The 19,569-nt window shown below is 42.1% G+C and overlaps 1 protein-coding gene across 1 annotated transcript in view; it reads right to left on the bottom strand.

Annotated features, from left to right (window-relative positions):
- Positions 1–8,213: 8,213 nt before the first annotated feature.
- Positions 8,214–19,569, bottom strand: part of LOC124857749 (sodium/hydrogen exchanger 9-like) — a 118,640-nt gene continuing 107,284 nt past the window's right edge. Inside the window, exons 15-16 of the mRNA XM_047349156.1 lie at positions 10,165–10,270; positions 8,214–10,082 (exon numbers count right to left, since the gene is read on the bottom strand). Coding sequence (XP_047205112.1) covers positions 9,915–10,082; positions 10,165–10,270 — 274 coding nt within the window. The 3' untranslated portion in view covers positions 8,214–9,914. The remainder of the gene's footprint in view (positions 10,083–10,164; positions 10,271–19,569) is intronic.

Genomic DNA, 19,569 nt, shown 5'->3' with positions numbered 1-19,569 from the left:
GCCCATGAGCCATAGATTTTGGGTCCATAAAATTATAATACTTAATTAAAGGTAGACTGATTACCTATTAAAATAGATCTAAGCCAATGATGAGTTCCAGTCATTTGGTGGCTTTGAAATGCAATAATACTTAAAATTTCTACTCTGGGTGACACAGATTGGGGTTGAAGAGTTTTGTTTTGGAACCAAGGTTAGGATTTTTATAACAAAATAAAGATAAAGAAAATCCTTCATTTTAGGAAAAGAAAAGAAATAAAGGTTCCTTGTTTGATTTCTTAGGGTTTAAAGATTAAAACAATACATAGGAGTAGAAAGGTACACAAGGTAATTTCAGATTAATAAGATAAAATATTGGAACATTTATCAGCATTTGGATTATTAAAGAGGGGTTCTAGTAATGATTTTCTCCCCAACTCTCAAAATTTAAATAGCCAAATTAAGGAAAATTATGTGTGTCTTCCCTTTGAAACACTATGTGGAAAAAGTCTAGTTTGGAGTCAAGTTTCTTATCTTAATTTCTGATTAGGTCAAACACTGCAGTTTTTGTTTTGTTTGGGTATACCATAAAAATGTCAACGCTGGCTTAAAATACTTCTTTGCATTTAACCTGAGCAGAGAAATTCTTGAATGCATCTGCGATCAAAATTGAGCAAAACAAAAGAGAACTATAACAATAACTCTCAGGATTGTAGTTATTATTATTATAGAGTTACAGTACAAAGAATTGGCAAAAGGTTTCAGCATCAGTAAATTTGGATTAATTTAAGAGAAAACTGTTGCTGTGCTTCTAAATAGTTTGTGCACTCATCTTAAAAAAGGATCCGGAAGATTGTCATAACAAAATTGATCAATTATGGCATTAATAGATATGGCTGAGAAAACATATTCTGAAAAGAGATTGTTAAATATTTCTTTTAATTCTTGAAGCTTCAAATTTGGCCATTTGTTTGTCTTTGATGTTTTGTCTTTGTTTTGTTGGAATGAATGTTTGTTTATATGTTGCATGAAACAATAATCCATGTTTAGAATAATGTTTCTAAATCCCAGATTGATTAAAACTTTGAGTTTTCAGGAGAGTTAAGAAGCAGCTTGTTTCTGAGGTAGGTGCATGTTGACAGTTTTGCAGTTTAAGGTTCACTAATATGGGTTTGAATTAATAAACTGTGGGTCCGCCCATAGGCTGTCAATCAGAGGTTTGTTCTGCCTGACTCCGCCCACCTATCAGGTTGGTTCATGCCTTTGCTGTCATGGTAACGCTCTGCAACTCCCTTCCTGAGTTTTAACACTGTTTAAGAGACAATAGAATCAAAATGCTTGTAGTGATTGTTGCCTTAAAAACAGGTTTTTTTGTATAATAATTAAGGATGTAGCATGACATTTGGATTTATGTGTTTTACTATAAAAAGGTTAATGAAATAGTTTACACTAGTTTGAAGAATTAGTTTTGCATGCAGAATCATTGGTGATTTATTAGATTGAAAGTTATCCCTGGTGCCATTACGCTAACTGACAGTCAATATATGCCAAAAGTAAGGAATATATTTTTGATAAAGAATCAGTTATGATTTCATATTTGACAGGAATTATTTATTAGATTTAATTTGTGGACTGTATGTGTCAAAATTACATTAGATTTACATTAATCTAAAACTTATCTTCATGCAAGACAAATCAGGAAGAATTGTGTGACTTATTTCTAAGTGAAATATTGATGAACTGTACAACGACTGAAGTTTGTGTTTTGTTGTTAATGGAACTGAGTTCCAGTTATAAACATCTGGATTTTATTTCTGTTGTTTTCGTTGAATTCATAGAGACACATAGTTATGTCAGAATTCATTTCTTTGGTTCTATGTAATGTGATCTTGATTACTTGAACATTCTTGTTTAAACTTTTTGCTGGATTGTCGCAGGGGTTGGACCTTGCGCCAAAAGGGGGGGAAGTGTCAGAATAAAGTAACATGGAGTTATTGCCAAGATCCTTTTCTTCCACATCTTTGTGGGAAGATAGGATGTTGTTTTACAGTCAAAACCTGTCCACTGTGTTTTCTCAAGTTTCACAGACGGTGAAGGCTGCATTACCAGAAACAGCCACTTCAACCCTCCAGTCCTTTATCCCTGGCGACTGGATTCTGATCAGAGAATCTAGGAGAAAACACTGGAAGTCACAGGCGCTGGAATGGCCCATATCAGATCCTACTAGACACCCAGGAAAGCTGCAGGAAAGCTCCCCAGCTTCATCTGGCTTCCAGGACAAGGGTCATCTTCCAACTGGATCATCCACGGCCTGAAAGGTGTGAGGACAGCGGACCACCACAAGACAAAAACTGTAAGCTGATCACTGGCAAGTGATTGAAGAGGTGGTTGAAGAACACTGTTCTTACAAGGGCACAATAATCTCTTGGGCAGTGCAACGTTATTTCAGAATCGACTTAAGGCCATCGCATTGCCTGAAAGTTAGAAATCATAAGGTCATTTGCCTCACTGCACACACACCACAGTGAGAGGGAAGACCTCTACACATTGCACATAACCTTTCTCTGGATGATGGACTGGCGACATCTGCAACAGAGAGACTGTCAAATATGCGCCATGATGCTATTAGGCTCCTTTGCCTGGACAGCAAGGGTCAGCCAAATTCTTTTTTCCCACTTTGACAGCGAAACTGACTCTGAGAAGGAAATCTCGGATGCTTTTATCTAACTTTCATGTTTATTGCTTGATATTTATCATTATGGTACTAATTTGAAATGTGTTCATTTCCGCCATTGTGATAATTTGTTTTCAGTACCAGAAGAAAGGAGTTCTAATGTAAATTCTTGTATTAAGTGCTCTAAGGTGTTCCAAAGTGTATGACCTTTAGGTTACCTTTCTTTTTGCAGAACATCTGTGTTAGTGGAGGAAGCTGTCAAAACCAGGAGCAGCTGGGTCTGCTCATAGATAACGTTGTTACACCTGACCCGAGGACGGTTCAGGGCCATAAAGCATAAACTCTTTTAAGTGGAGATAACACCCACATACTCTTTAAATACTGTGTGTAAATGTTGACACCACACTGAACCCAAAGACAGAAGAAGAGGCGGAATGATTGAGTTTCTCTCACTGGGAGTGGTGGAACTTCCTTCTCCCCAGAAGACACCGTTTGGCGAACATTTAATATTTTATGTTACATTTTGATGTTTCTGTATCTTTTTCAGGTTATGATTTAACTTTGTGTGGATGAAGACTCAGTGTGTGAATTCATGGACGCATAATATGATGGATGCATGTTTTCTTAATGATTTTCTCTTTTACAGGTAGTACAGTAATATTTTTACTTCGTTCGTTCGTCGTCTTCCGCTTATCCAGGACCGGGTCGCGGGGGCAGCAGACTCAGCAGAGACGCCCAGACGTCCCTCTCTCCAGACACCTCCTCCAGCTCCTCCAGGGGGAGCCCAAGGCGTTCCCAGGCCAGCCGAGAGACATAGTCCCTCCAGCGTGTCCTGGGCCGTCCCCTGGGCCTCCTCCCGGTGGGACGTGCCTGGAACACCTCCCGAGGAAGGCGTCCAGGAGGCATCCGGTATAGATGCCCGAGCCACCTCAACTGGCTCCTCTCGATGTGGAGGAGCAGCGGCTCTACTCCGAGCTCCTCCCGGATGGCCGAGCTCCTCACTCTATCTCTAAGGGAGTGCCCGGCCACCCTACGGAGGAAGCTCATTTCAGCCGCTTGTATCCGTGATCTCGTTCTTTCGGTCATGACCCAAAGTTCATGGCCATAGGTGAGGGTAGGAACGTAGACCGACCAGTAAATTGAGAGCTTTGCTTTTCGGCTCAGCTCTCTCTTCACCACAATGGACCGGCACAGCGCCCCCATTACTGCGGCAGCCGCACCGATCCGTCTGTCGATCTCCCGCTCCATTCTTCCCTCACTCGTGAACAAGACCCCGAGATACTTAAACTCCTCCACTTGAGGCAGGAACTTCCCTCCAACCTGAAGAGGACAAGCCACCCTTTTCCGGTCGAGTACCATGGCCTCGGACTTGGAGGAGCTGATCCTCATCCCAGCCGCTTCACACTCGGCTGCGAACCGCCACAGCGCATGCTGTAGGTCTTGGCTAGAGGGGGCCAGCAGGACCACGTCATCCGCAAAAAGAAGAGACGAAATCCACTGGTCCCCAAACCAGACCCCCTCCGGCCCTTGGCTGCGTCTAGAAATCCTGTCCATAAAAGTTATGAACAGGACCGGCGACAAAGGGCAGCCCTGCCGGAGTCCAACATGCACTGGGAACAGGTCCGACTTAGTGCCGGCAATGCGGCCAAACTCTTGCTCCGCTCGTACAGGGACCGGATGGCCCCTAATAAAGGGCCCCCGATTCCATACTCCTGGAGCACCCCCCACAGGGCATCACGAGGGACACAGTCGAATGCCTTCTCCAGGTCCACAAAACACATGTGAACCGGTTGGGCAAACTCCCATGAACCCTCGAGCACCCTGTAGAGGGTATAGAGCTGGTCCAGTGTTCCACGGCTGGGACGAAAACCACACTGTTCCTCCTGAAGCCGAGGTTCGACTATCGGTCGGACTCTCCTCTCCAATACCCTGGCGTAGGCCTTACCAGGGAGGCTGAGGAGTGTGATCCCCCTGTAGTTGGAACACACCCTCAGTCTGCCAGTCCAGAGGCACTGTCCCCGACCGCCACGCAATATTGAAGTGGCGTGTCAACCATGACAGCCCTACAACATCCAGACACTTGAGGTACTCAGAGCGGATCTCATCCACCCCCAAAGCCTTGCCACCGCGGAGCTTTTTAACCACCTCGGTGACTTCAGCCTGGGTGATGAAAGAGTCCAACCCCGAGTCCCCAGCCTCTGTTTCCACCACGGAATGCGTGATGGCAGGATTGAGGAGATCCTCGAAGTACTCCTTCCACCGCCCGATAATGTCCTCAGTCGAGGTCAGCAGTCTCCTGCCCCCACTATAAACAGTGTTGGCAAAGCACTGCTTCCCCCTCCTGAGGCGCCGGACGGTTTGCCAGAATCGCTTCGAGGCCAACCGGTAGTCCTTCTCCATGGCCTCACCGAACTCTTCCCAGGCCCGAGTTTTTGCCTCTGCCACAACCCGGGCCGCAGCACGCTTGGCCTCACGGTACCCGTCAGCCGTCTCAGGAGTCCCACAAGCCAACCACAGCCGATAGGACTCCTTCTTCAGCTTAACAGCATCCCTTACTGCCGGTGTCCACCACCGGGTTCTGGGATTGCCGCCACGACAGGCACCGCAGACCTTACGAGCCGCAGCTATGGGCAGCAGCATCGACAATAAATGCAGAGAACATGGTCCACTCGGACTCTATGTCTCCAACATCCCCCGGGATCTGGTCGAAGCTCTCCCGGAGGTGGGAGTTGAATACATCCCTGGCCGAGGGCTCCGCCAGGCGTTCCCAGCAGACCCTCACTATGCGCTTGGGCCTGCCAAGTCTGTCTGGCTTTCTCCTCCTCCAGCGGATCCAACTCACCACCAGGTGATGATCAGTGGACAGCTCAGCCCCTCTCTTCACCCGAGTGTCCAAAACATGCGGCCGAAGGTCTGATGATACGACAACAAAGTCGATCATCGACCTCCTGCCTAGGGTGTCCTGGTGCCAAGTGCACTGATGGACACCCTTATGTTTGAACATGGTGTTCGTTATGGACAATCCGTGACTAGCACAGAAGTCCAATAACAAAACACCACTCGGATTCAGATCGGAGAGGCCATTCCTCCCGATCACGCCTCTCCAGGTGTCACTGTCGTTCCCCACGTGGGCGTTGAAGTCCCCCAGCAGAATAATGGAGTCCCCGGGAGGGGCACTATCCAGCACCCCCGACAGGGACGCCAAGAAGGCAGGGTACTCTGCACTACCACTCGGCCCGTAGGCCGAAATGATAGTCAGAGACCTCTCCCCAACCCGAAGGCGCAGGGATACAACCCTCTCATCCACTGGGGTAAACCCCAACACGAGACGGCTGAGCTGGGGGGCAACAAGCAAACCCACACCAGCCCGCCGCCTCTCCCCGTGGGCCACTCCAGAGTAGAAGAGAGTCCAACCCCTCTCAAGGAGATGGGTTCCAGAGCCCACGCTGTGCATGGAGGCGAGCCCGACTATTTCTAGTCGATATCTCTCGACCTCCCGCACAAGCTCAGGCTCCTTCCCCCCCAGCGAGGTGACATTCCACGTCCCTAGAGCCAGCCTAAGCATCCGGGGATCGGGCCGCTGAGGTCTCCACCTTCGTCCGCCACCTTCGTCCGCCACCCAATCCTCTTTGCACCGGTCCCTCACGGTTCCCCCTGCAGGTGGTGGGCCACTGGGGGATGGCCTCGCGTCTCTCGTTCGGGCTTGGCCCGGCCGGGTCCCGCGAGGAGCAACCCGGCCACCAGGCGCTCTCCGACGAGTCCCGACCCCAGGCCTGGCTCTAGGGTGGGACCCCGGCTCCGCCGTACCGGGCGACGTCACGTGCCTCGATATTTTGTTCTTCATGAGGGGTTCTTGAACCATTCTTTGTCTGACCCATCACCTAGAGCCTGTTTGCCATGGGAGACCCTACCAGGGGCATTTAGGCCCCAGACAACATAGCCTCTAGGATCATTTGAGCACTCAAACCCCTCCACCATGTTAAGATGACGGTTCAAGGAGGGATATTTTTACTTATTTCTACTTATTCTTAGAAGGACATTTTAGATTGTGAACTCTTTTGTTAGAGTTCAAAAGGGGGATTGTAGAATATAAACTATTTATGTGTGTAATATTAACTATCTCTGTGTGTAACTGGCATGTGTACATAGAGCATAGGGGGGGTCAAGCTTAGGGAGTGAAGCATAGAAAGTGCAAGGTCCTTGGGGAGGGAAGTAGAGAGTCCAAAATCATAAATTAGTGAAGGACAAGGAATCACTGATGGGGGAGAAAAAGACAGGGGAGAACAGCACACAGAGAGGGCAAGGTCATAAATTGGGCCAGACACGATAAGTTTATTATAAGAGAAGAACCTGAAGTACTCCTTATTTGGATATGAGGTTATATGGTTGCTGGGTAGATATCCACAGATAGAATGATTGTGTATGTGTACTGCATAGCAGCGAGGGGTATATAAAGGTATTTGTGGCCCCTCCAAAACGGACAACACACAGACGTTTCTAGGTACCAGTGTGAGTGTGTGTCCCCTCTCTGAATTCAGATTGGTTTTTTATAAACTTGTGGAAGCGTACAACTGATCTCTGACTGAGGATTGTCCTTTGGGTACCAAATAAAAGAATCGATGAGAGGTGAGGAGTAATGTAAGAGTTAACTAACGGCCAGTAAGGTTTTCCTACCTCAACAACAGCTATCCGATTCCACCAGAGTTTATTGTTGCCAAATGCCGGAGCACGGCTGGAGTCAAACTGCATAAATCATACCGCACCACCAAAAAACAGAACGAGCTCAACATCCGGATTTTCAAAAAATAATTCACTAAAGACAGACTAGATCTCGCTATATCAATAAATACATGCATATATTTATATATACATGTATATATATTAGCAGTTGTGTACATCAGATCATTTAGTTCAGTTACTGGGTTAACTAAGGTATTCTAAATCGAACAATTAAACATTAAATGCACCAAACTAAGCAACAAAAATAGCTTCGCTGCACTCAGTGTACTCACTCGTTGTAGATCAAAACACAGGAAAATATCTGGATGCATAAAACGAAAAGTGAAGCAGTTTAACTGGTTTAATTTTGACAGAATACGTTGTTTTACACTTGCTGCCGCATTTATCACTGGCTTTTATTGGATCTATGTATGACTCTTGGAGCTCCTCTGGGCTTCGCAGCCAGACCGGAGTGCAGCTGAGCAGATACAGTGTAAATCCAGGGTTACAGTATTTACTGAGTAAAACAACCGGAGGTGAAGCTGAGCAGCATGGAGCAGTAGCAGCAAGAACAAGGGATTATTCAAGATCTGAAGACACTACCTGGTGTGTCACTTTTTTAACCTTATATTAAAATCTTTAGAGAAACATTTATTTAAATATATTGTATAAGTGTAATTTATCAAATTGTAATAATAATAATAATTTGGGATTATTGTTATTATTAATATTAATTTCAGATTTTTAATTATTAGCAATAACTGATACAACAATAGCCAATATCTAAATGTGCTTTTGGGACAAGGTGTTATTACCTGCTGAGCCTTCATCCGTTTCGAAACAGCAGAAGTAACATTTTCTTTATCGATCTTTTCATATCAGATGCACTGAACAGCCTGGCTAGAGCATCTGCTTCAACATTGTCCTTCATCTGTCTGACACCCCGACCTTTGACATTATTTGTCTTACTTGAACAGTTTAGAATTGACGCTCACACAATGACTGACCGGAGACCTCCCCTTTCACTTAATTTCCAGGCGACGTTGGACTTGCAAAATTTATGAAATATGCCTATTCTGTGTCACAATGGTCTATTATCACATCTTTAATCCCAAAATAATGCCAATTACTGCCCAATTTCTCTTCAATTTCTACATTTGTGGGAAAAAAACATGTCGCAGGCACTTTAAGTAATTCCATTTAAAAATCAAAACAGTGATACATTAAAAGCGTTTATTTCCAATTTAAATGATTATGGCTGAAAGCTAATGAAAATTCAAAATGCAGTTGCTTAAAATTTTGAATATTACATAAGACCAGTAAGACAGAGTTTTAATAAAGAAAGGCTTTGTAATGGACTACACAATCATTTGGAAGATTGCTGACTTGACAACCGTCCAGCAGACAGTCATTGACCGCGTGCACAAGGAGGGGAAGCCACAACAAATTAGAATATTATTGAAAAGTAAATTTATTTTAGCAACTCAACTCACTGACTTAAACCCATTTCATAGATTAATTACACACAGATTGACGTTTTCAAGCCTATATTTTTGTAAAGTATGATGATTTTCCAACTCAAAAGTAAATGAAATCACAATATTTAAGATTAGCATATTTCATCAGATCAATACACAAAGGAAAATGTGTGGTAGGAAAAGGGCAATAAGTCCCACAGACAATCACTCTTGACAGGATTGTGACAGAAACCTGGTTCAGAAGTGACTTAACACAAGGAATGTTACAGTTTTAGACAGTGTTCTAGATGCAGTGATGAGTGTGCGCTCTTAAAGTGCTGATTTCACCTACTCTTGCACAGGGTTTGGTTGAAGTCCCCTTATTCGTATTAGTTGTGCACCTTTTTTCTGTTAGTTTTCCTTCCACTCAATTTTCCATTAATATGTCTGGATGCAGCGTCCAATAAACAGTCATCTTCTTTAGCAATGACCTGTTGCAGCGTACGCTCCTTGTGGAGGGCGTCAAGGGCTTTCAAGTCAGCAGTCTTCCTGTGATTCTGTAGCCTGTAACACTGCCACAGCATAGCCTCTGTATTAAATAATCTATTATTTTAATTGATCTTATGTAATAATTCAAATATTTTGCATTAGCTGTAAGCCATAAACATCTTAAATAAACACAGGAGACTTTGTAAGGAAAATCTATATAATACATGAGCTGTTTGAAGTTAACTTTTTCATGATATTTTAATTTACTGACTTACACCTGTAGATAAAAAGTAATGTCATCATTTTAATTCCAGTTGTAAAACTCCAGAGAGCTGAAGCAAAGCAAGCCAAGACATCTCCAGCAGAGAAACAGGATGAGTGCTAGTTTTCACTAATTGTCCCTTCCTTCCAGTGTGAGTGTGTCTTTGCACACATGTCAGCGCATGGGGGTTGTGTGACCTTATGTGAGCCACTGCAACAACTCATTCCCACTCTGTAGCTTTGAAATACGCAGACCAGAGTCCCCGCGCTCTGTGGGGTGCGGTGAGCTAGCGTTAGAGCAGAAGGGGGATGATAAAGTAGAGATAGAGTGGTAAAATTCACTCCTCCATGACATGAGTTGCTCCGGTGCCAAGGCCCAAGTCTCCCTCCAGCAGGTCCTCTTGCTGCTCGGACCCAGAGTCGCTGCTTTGTGTGGATGAAAGCTCGGATTTCTCCAAATTGACGTTGGAGTCCTCTGGCTCAGTCTCAAAGGGGCGCTCCTCATCCTGCAAGGCAAATAATATTAAAAAACAACTCTGGTTTTAATCTATTATACAGCTGATGGAACATAAATTAAGTCTTTCCAACCTCCTGCTTTTGGTGGCTTCTGAAGAATCCAGTAAATCTACCACAGCACTGTGGCAGCGAGTCGGTCAGCGGGGGGCCACAGTGTGTCAGCAGTGGCTTTAGATATCTGTAACCTCATTAAGGCACCAAGTCATAACCATAGTCAATATAACAGATAAAAAAATGCTTTTATTTAGTGAGACGGGTATGAAAGAACAACTGTTCAGCTTTAATGATGCAGTGAAAAGATGTTGGATAGTTTGCACAAATTACTGTCAGCGATTTTGACAAGTGTAGCTGGGGAGGGTTTTTTTGTTTTAGCTGCTGATTTTAAATAACAAATTAGATGTCACTTTACAATGTTGAATTAGCTGTTAGATAAAATTATGAATTACCAATACTTTAGAAATGTGACCCACAACTTAAAGCCATTGTTTTCATTAAAAACTACAGCAATAATAATTTTGAACACATGATACCATCTCATATAATACACTCATTATGTCGTTGTGGATACACAGTATGGGAAGAAACTTGTGCCATCAGAAACTGAATTTGAATAGCTCTGACTGAATTTGTATTTGTGTAATTTGAAATTAAATGCATTGATTTGAAAATGAATCATGGGATACGGTGGGACACGGAGGATACACCAGACCCATCCTTCAAATCTGGGGAAAAGAAGAATGCATTTGTTGGAACCTTGGAGATTGGACAGCATTCGTTGCCTCATCCAGGATGTTATCGGCCTACAAATGCGTTCTTCAAAAGAATGCAGTCCTGAATTTGGACACAGCAATAGTGAATGACATCCGTGAATCAATAAATCTGTGTTTGATTAATCTGTGGCTTCAAGAACCCGGATGTGTGACACAAAAAACTGAACTATGGAACTGAAATTGAATTACAGACCTGAAAGTGAAAGTAGTCAAACTGATTTTTAATACAACAAAATACATTTTAAAAGCAAATGAATTCAGTTTCAAACCATAAAATTCAGAAATTCATTTTTAAACCAATGCATTTAATTTAAAATTACACAAATACAAATTCAGTCAGAGCTATTCAAATTCAGTTTCTGATGGCACAAGTTTCTTCCCATAACACAGATCATTGGGAAAATATTTATATTTCATAACCTTTTCAGATTTTTTAATGTTACAACCAAAAACTTCAGTGTATTGTATGAGGATTAGGAGGTACTCCGATGCAAACTAGTAGCAGTAAATAATGTGATCTAAAATGTGTGATGGGCAGTCTCCTTTACTCTGATACCTCTAAATAAAATCCAGTGCCTTTTGTCAATCTAATTAACCAGTAGAGTTTGCCTGTGTGTAATTTAATCACAGTGTAAACCAAGTAAGGGCAATTATTGTAAAATGTATCATTATTGGGAAAAAGGATTATTTGGATAAAGAATTTGGATTCATTGTATTAGCAATTAACTAATTGATGATATTTGCCAACCCCAAAAACTAATAATATGACAATATGATAATTTTTCCATTAGAGGTTTAATGAGAGCATCAATAAAAATATAACAATTTTAAAGTTTTAATTAATGCAATTATTGTGTCCTATTTTGAGGTATAATTGCACTATATGTTCAATAAAGGGAAAGTTTTTTTGTTTGTGGGGCTCTAATCATTCAAAGACTATGATTAAATGTTAAATATTTTTTATCATCACTTTTCTTATTATTGAAATATTTTCCAGAAATCTTCTGCATGGAAAAGCTGATATAGACAATGGATGGATTGATCCTTCCTTCCACTTGTAAACAAAAACATTTTTTACACTAATTTGTGTTGACATATCAGCTAATAAAACACATCAAAGTTTGAAGATATTACCTGACAAGATCAGCTATGAACACATTCCCAAGGGACTTTGTGCACCTGGACTTTGAATCACTATTTAATCAAAATCTCATGGCTAAGTATAAAAACAGCACATTCCACTGACTTAACTTCATTCACATGATGTAATGCTAAAAGGATGAACCTCTTTGCAGCTACACCGAGCAGGATATTTCTTTTATGAGGTCATCAAGCGTCAATGGCCCTTCTTGTTACAGGGCAGAGAGCTCCATATTAGTCATTCCAGCTCTACGTTCTTGTGCTATTTTTAATTTGGATTTTTAAGCGTTTCACATATTTCATATTAAAGTGCACATTCCTATCATTTGAGGGGATGTCTGAAAGTTAGATGGAGTTAAAAATAAAATGAGCTATCTTATTTCAGGAAATCAGGTCGGTGAAGCTCTTGATTAAAATAAAAAACAAGGTCACAATTAGCTTCCAAATGTGTTTAAGAGCTGCTATAAAGCAGTGCAGAGTCACATATCAGATGAGCCTAGAGAATGACTGCAGACAGAAATTATCTGTTAATGTTAGGAAAGGAAATCAACATGCTTCAGGCTAATGCATATTAAAAATTATACCCTGCTATAAGACTCTAAAACCTCTCTAATCAGGGCAGTTAGTGACAGCATATTCCATTAAACACTTGATCCTGGAACCCCTTTATTACCACTGCTTAAATGTGACAGCACACTCATTAGCTTTCAGCTGTAAAAGTTCTGAGTTCTAATTATTAGCCACTTTCATAGAAGAGTTCAGACTTTGTTCTGGTTGTTCCTCCTGAAAAGGAGACAAAAACCGTGCTTCGCCATTGTCATCCAAACGGAATACAAGCAACATTTATACCTCTGAGTGTGAGATGAATAATGTGGGATGTAAAAGTGCACAGTGCCCTGACATAAAATGAAAAAAAAAACAACAAGTGAGGGAAGAATGGAGCGGGAGATCGACAGACGGATCGGTGCAGCTGCCGCAGTAATGGGGGCACTGTGCCGGTCCGTTGTGGTGAAGAGAGAGCTGAGCCGAAAAGCAAAGCTCTCAATTTACCGGTCGGTCTACGTTCCTACCCTCACCTATGGCCACGAACTTTGGGTCATGACCGAAAGAACGAGATCCCGGATACAAGCGGCTGAAATGAGCTTCCTCCGTAGGGTGGCCGGGCACTCCCTTAGAGATAGGGTGAGGAGCTCGGCAATCTGGGAGGGGCTCGGAGTAGAGCCGCTGCTCCTCCACATCGAGAGGAGCCAGTTGAGGTGGCTCGGGCATTTATACCGGATGCCTCCTGGACGCCTTCCTCGGGAGGTGTTCCAGGCACGTCCCACCGGGAGGAGGCCCAGGAGATGGCTCAGGACACGCTGGAGGGACTATGTCTCTCGGCTGGCCTGGGAACGCCTTGGGCTCCACCCGGAGGAGCTGGAGGAGGTGTCTGGGGAGAGGGACGTCTGGGTGTCTCTGCTGAGTCTGCTGCCCCCGCGACCCGGTCCCAGATAAGCGGAAGACGACGAGTACGAGTAGGAGTACAACAACAAATATAACAAGGAAATGCTCTTATAAGTCTCCAGACTTGGTTTACTTCTGGTTAGGTTATTAGTAATGAGAAAAATGTCTCAAAAAGAGGAAACGAGAGAAAACAAGGGTACAGGAAAGGTGAAATGAAGCAGCCTGCAGCCTCCTGTTCCATGTTGCAATAATACAGCCCAGTGGATGGTTATTATTGCTAGAGGTGCTCTCTGTTTCACAGCGGTGTCATATGTTTGCTTAAAGAGGTGCTGAGTAGTTCTGTGCTGGTAGAAGCCCAGCTGCTATTTCAGCCACCCTTACAGCCAGCATCACTCCCTCTCCTCACATCCCACGTCTCCTCTCACTAACCTCTCATCAGTCCTGGAGAACATTTTCACAGCTATTATAACTTCATTTTTGATAGTGTTTCATAATACCACTTCATGTGACCATTTATGTAAACTGGGCTAAAAAAATCAACAAGTAACTATGCTTCAAGAATTATTTTTATATAAAGTCTGATAGACCAACCCAAAGTGGTGCCTATTTGTGAAGCAGAAGGAACAAAATGCTTTTTTCATTATTTGTTTAATCAGTTATCTTTGCAAAATTAAACTTTTTCAGTCAGAATGGGTGGAGAGTCCAAAATGTTTAGTCCAAAGAGACGTATGTTTACCGTAGTTGGGTGTATTCAGACCTGCACAAAAGGTCCGGATGAAGCAGGGAAATTAATTCTGGTTCATAATATCTATAATATATCATTTAAAGAGGACCAAAAGTGGCAGGTGTGACTAGACCCTTAGTCCTGACCAGAGCTGTCTCTAGAGCTCCTTACAAAGGAAAAGAACACTAGTCTCTGCGAAATCCCTTTGAGGTGACTCTTTTTAGGTTATAATGTTCGAGTGCTGTGACAGAGTCATCAGGTATTTTTTAAATAGCTGAATATCAAAAATTTTAAGTCCACAATCTAAGCCTCTTTCCCACACACAGCAGCTAAGAAAATCCTCTGTCCACACAACTGCATTGGGAGGAGTTACTGCTTAGCATCTGCTGATGTAATGGCCCAGTTCCACAGTAGAATTGCTCTCAAAAAACTGTCCAGAGTATAATTCAAATCAATTCAATTCAAAAATACTTTATTAATCCCAAAGGGAAATTAAACGTTGTTGTAGCTCATTATGTAAGTTTCTTCAAAGAGCCGTTGTAGATGCTGATGGCTGTGGGCAGGAAGGGTCTCCTGTAGCGCTCCGTCTTACAGCAGATCTGAAGAAGCCTCTGACTGAAGACGCTCTGTTGGTGTAGGACAGTTTCATGAAGAGGATGCTCAGGGTTCTTCATAATGTTCTTCATTCTGTATTACAGGTTGCCTCTGAACAAAGGGCTTATATTTCAAGCAGAGACAAACAAGTTTGTGATCTGATTTGCCTAGAGGAGGTCTTGCTGTAGAGATGTATGAGTCCTTGACATTTGTATTAAACAAATCCAATGTTTTGTTTTCTCTGGTAGAGCGGCTGACAAACTGTTGAAACTTTGGAAGTGTAGCAGAGAGTGGCGTATAGTTAAAATCACCAGAAATTGCCACAAATGCATTGGGGTTTTGTGTCTGTAGCTTAGCAACAACTGAGCTGATGGCATCACATGGAGTGTTGGCAACAGCAGAAGGTGGAACGTAAACTGTTGCCAAAATAACACTGGTGAACTCTCTGGGTAAATAATATGGACGAAAACTTACTGCCAACACTTCAATATCTGGACTGCAAAGACGACACTTCACATTAACATGTTCTGGATTACACCATCTGTTGTTCACAAGTACTGCCAGTCCACCTCCTTTACATTTACAGCTCCTCTTTAAATCTCTGTCTGCTCGTATGGTTAAAAAGCCCGGCAGAGAGACGGTGGAGTCGGGGATATGATCCTGTAGCCATGTCTCAGTAAAACGCATAATACTGCATTCCTGGTACTCTGGCTGAGTCCTTTGTGGGGCTTGGAGTTCATCCAACTTGTTTCCCAACGATCTCACAATGCCGATCATAATTGACAGAAGAGATGGTTTGAACTTCCTCCTTCTCTCTCTTCGCTTAGCTCCTGCTCTGCATCCACAACGTCTCCTTTTCAACTCATCAGGGATTTGGGGTTGTAGTTGAAGTATTATTTGAGCTTTTGAGATATTAATCAACTGCTCCCGGTTGTAAGAAACAACCCCAAATGTCCAAAAGTAGAAAAGTATTAGGAAACATCCTCCAAGCAAACAAACTTCCATAGTCAAAACATGTCTTCTTTACTATAGCTCCATCGATTGTCTCTTCATGTCTGAATAGCTTGCTTGCCCTTGCTAAAGGAAAGCATCCCCACATTATAACGCTGCCTCCACCTTGTTTCACAGTGAGGATGGTGTGTTCAGAGTGATGTGCAGTGTCATTTTTATGAATGAAGGAAGGTAGACTTTAAAGACTTTCAGTATATGAATGGAGAAAAGCCTGCTCACTTAATCTTCATAGTATTTGTCTGATGAGGTTTCGATCCAGCATTTAAAGACGACCGGCAAACACAAACGCTTACGTTCCACCATCAGCTGTTTCTGACATTACATGTGGTCTCATCAGCTCAGTTGCTGCAAAGCTATAGATCCAACACCCTAATTTGTGGCAATATCTGGTGATTTTAACCACACTTCACCCTCTGCTTCACTTCCAATGTTTCAACAGTTTGTCAGCTGCTCTACCAGAGAAAAAAAAAGCTGGATTTGTTTTATGCAAATGTCAAGGACTGATACATCTCTAATTCAAGAGCTCCTTTGGGCAAATCAGATTGCAGTCTTGCTTTTCTCTGTTTAAAATATCAGCCCCACATTCGGAGGCAGCCTGTAATAAAGAGAATTGTGAGAACATGGTCACAGGAAGCTGAAGAAGCTCTGCAAGGTTGCTTTAAGGCTACAGACTGGGATGCACTGTGCCAGCCACATGGAGAGGACATCAATGACATGACATGAGTGTGTAACCGACTATATAAACTTTTGTGTGGATAACACCATCCCCACCAGAACGCTTCCCCAGTAACAAACCCTGGATCACCAGTGATCCAAAGGACCTGATTAACAAGATAAAGAGAGCCTTCAGAGAACATAGTGAATTGTTAAAAAGTATACAGAAGCAACTTAAACAGCAAGGAAGTGTACAAGAAGAACCTGGAGAGCAAGCGCCAGGAAAACAATATCAGAGATGTGTGGTCAGGGCTGAAGAAGATCACAGGCTTCAAGTAGAAGGACGATCGGACCGAAGGATGTCTGGACAGAGCCAATGAACTAAACACATTTTTCAATAGGTTCATTTCAGGAAAAAGCTGAGCATCCCCCTCTCCTGCCCACAGCCAAACAGACATCCCACCCTCCTTTGACCCAAAGCTTCCCTGTCACACCTGAAATGTCTTATCTTCTACCTGTCACAGTTTAAATATCTGCTGTCATTCTTTGTATTTATCCTCCCCAGCACTGTGTTAGTTGCCAATTCCTTGTTATAGTTTCAAAAATATGTCTCGAAGGCCACGCACTAAAGCAGTTTCAAACTTTGTTTTCTATGGTGTAATGAAGTTTGTTAGAATTCAGTTCTTTGGAGTATTAGAAAACATATCTCTGCAGTATGCTTTAAATTACAGATGTGTTTAAGTATTATATTGTGTTTTAACCTGCATTTCTATTAAAACGCTAGCAAATTTAAATGGAAAACAAATAATTTAGAGGTAACAGCCAGAAGCAAAGAATCAAGACTGAAATCAGGTACACAAAGTTTTGTTGTTTTATTTGTAGGAGGAAATTAATCAGAGTTTTACGATCCTGCGCCAAAACATACCCTAATGTTATCCTGCTTGTTTGTTATTTTGATTAAAACTACTAAACCAAAAAATTGGATTTTTATTAGTACTGGTAGGGGTAACCTCACAGAATACTTCTACTTTAAACCAATCTCAGATAAGTGGATTCTAATAGTATCTATATTGATAATTATGTCCACAGGGCACATCCTGAAACTATGAAAAGTTACCAAGGAGGTGAGCAACATCTTACAACAGACTGAACAAAACAAAAACAAAAAGCATATAATACACACCCACTCATAAAACTGATTGACAAATGCTCATACTATTAAGTAAACAAATTATGACACACCTGCATTTGTTATTTGTTTGGTGGAATTAGGGTTGGGTCCAATCTGTTGTGAATGGATAATCTATTCCAGTACCTTTCTATACACCATGAATAAGAGGGGAGGATCCCTTTTGTTTATAACCTGGATTTTGAACACCCAGGGAGCATCTTGTCTGGCAAGCTAACCGATAAGGCCACGTAATATTTTAGAACTGACGTATTTCGAGTTACGATTTTATTTATGTAGAAATAAAAAGAGAAGCTGCCAAGAAGCCAAAGGGAATAATATAAATTAACACAAATTAAGAATATTTGTTTTTGTTTGATTATATCTTTGTTGTAACAATACAGATTGGCAATAGCACTTGTACTATTGGAAAATCAGTTGACTTTCCCTTAAAAGTGGCACATTTATAAGAAAAAGGCATTTGTAGGTTGAACAGCAGGATTGTACCTTTGAAAACTTGTCAAATCCTCTCTGCCAGTAGCAAACTTTTTATTCTGCTACTGACTATTGTTTGGTGCTATTTTTGGGGGGGATGATCGGAATTGGAAGACATAATTGCAATTCAAAGGTTCATTAATTTTTACACGCAGGAGCCTGAGCATGCGTGGGTGAGCTGTACCCAGCCACGATTCCTTAATTTGGTTTGTGGGATAACATCCCATTATTCAGCCAGTATTTAATGCGAGTGTTTAGTGGGGTTAAGGTCAGGATGGTAGGCAGTTCATTTCATCCTCTCCATGTCCAGATTTTGGAGGTAGTCTTATAATCCTCTCCATGGGGGTGGGAATAGACATCTTCAGTCCATAAAAATGGAGATTGCCACTGGTGGCAGAATGTTATCTCAATATCTCTCTGCATTAAGATTGCCACCAACAATGACAAGTTTTGTATTTCCAGTGTGGAAGATACTGCCCCACCTCATCACACTGCCTCCACCAAAAGTTGTTTGGCAGATTCAGTTTTTCAGTGGCAAAACCTCAGGGAATCAACTCTGCGGCTCAACCCACAAATGCATTTTCCTTACAAAGAAAAAAACAAACAGGATTTCCGACAGTATAAGATTTATTGCTAAGAAGTGCTGTAACAACAACCAAAAAAATTGACCACACACAAATCTTCTTACTTTATTGCTTCACTGTTAAGGTAAAAGGTGATATAAATTATTATTGATTGTTACGGGTGGGAAATTGCTGACATTTAGTTCCATGCAGTCATGGCCAAACATTTTAGAAAAGACAAAAATGTTGTGTTTTATGTTTTTTTTTTTTGTGTTTCACTCTGGCATGCTTTATTTCAGTTGTCTGGCCAAATCCTGACTGACGGCAGCCCATCCTTGTCTCATTAGTGCTTGTAGTTACACACAATTTGTGGCTTGTTTTTATCTAGCCACTTTTTGTGAAATTTTGACAGATTCTCAACAAGGTTAAGATCTATAAAGTTTCTTTGTCACAAGTCCAAACTCTAAGTCCTTTAGAGACTTTTTTTATGACTTCTGTCTTCTGATGTGGTTAATTGTACTGGAAACTATGTTACCCACCTGTGGGTAGCTACTCTTGGAGGTGGCTTAATTCCTACTCTTCTCTAATGGCACTTTCTTTAACAGAATGGTTAAAGACATGGACTGTTGACACAACGCAGGACTCATTGGACTGCTCACTTTTTCTTCTGGACAGATGTTTTTCCATATCTCCCAAGGGGGATTTATCAGATAAAATAGTTTGCTCCAGTGTTCTGCACTCCATACTTGTCATTTCTGCAGACATTCATTCTGTCCTTGATGTTCTTGTTAGACACGAGTGGCCTCTTTGCTGCCTGTCTTTTACAAGCCTGCTGTCCAAAAGAAAAGCAACCCCACAGCATGAAGTTGCCACCACCACGGTTCATTGTGTTGTTTATATCTTCGGGGTGACATG

The sequence above is a fragment of the Girardinichthys multiradiatus genome, chromosome 21 (genome assembly GCF_021462225.1).
Source record: "Girardinichthys multiradiatus isolate DD_20200921_A chromosome 21, DD_fGirMul_XY1, whole genome shotgun sequence".
Classification (NCBI taxonomy): domain Eukaryota; kingdom Metazoa; phylum Chordata; class Actinopteri; order Cyprinodontiformes; family Goodeidae; genus Girardinichthys; species Girardinichthys multiradiatus.
Note: the sequence above shows the minus strand (reverse complement) of the source record. Positions and strands in the feature narration are given on the sequence as shown.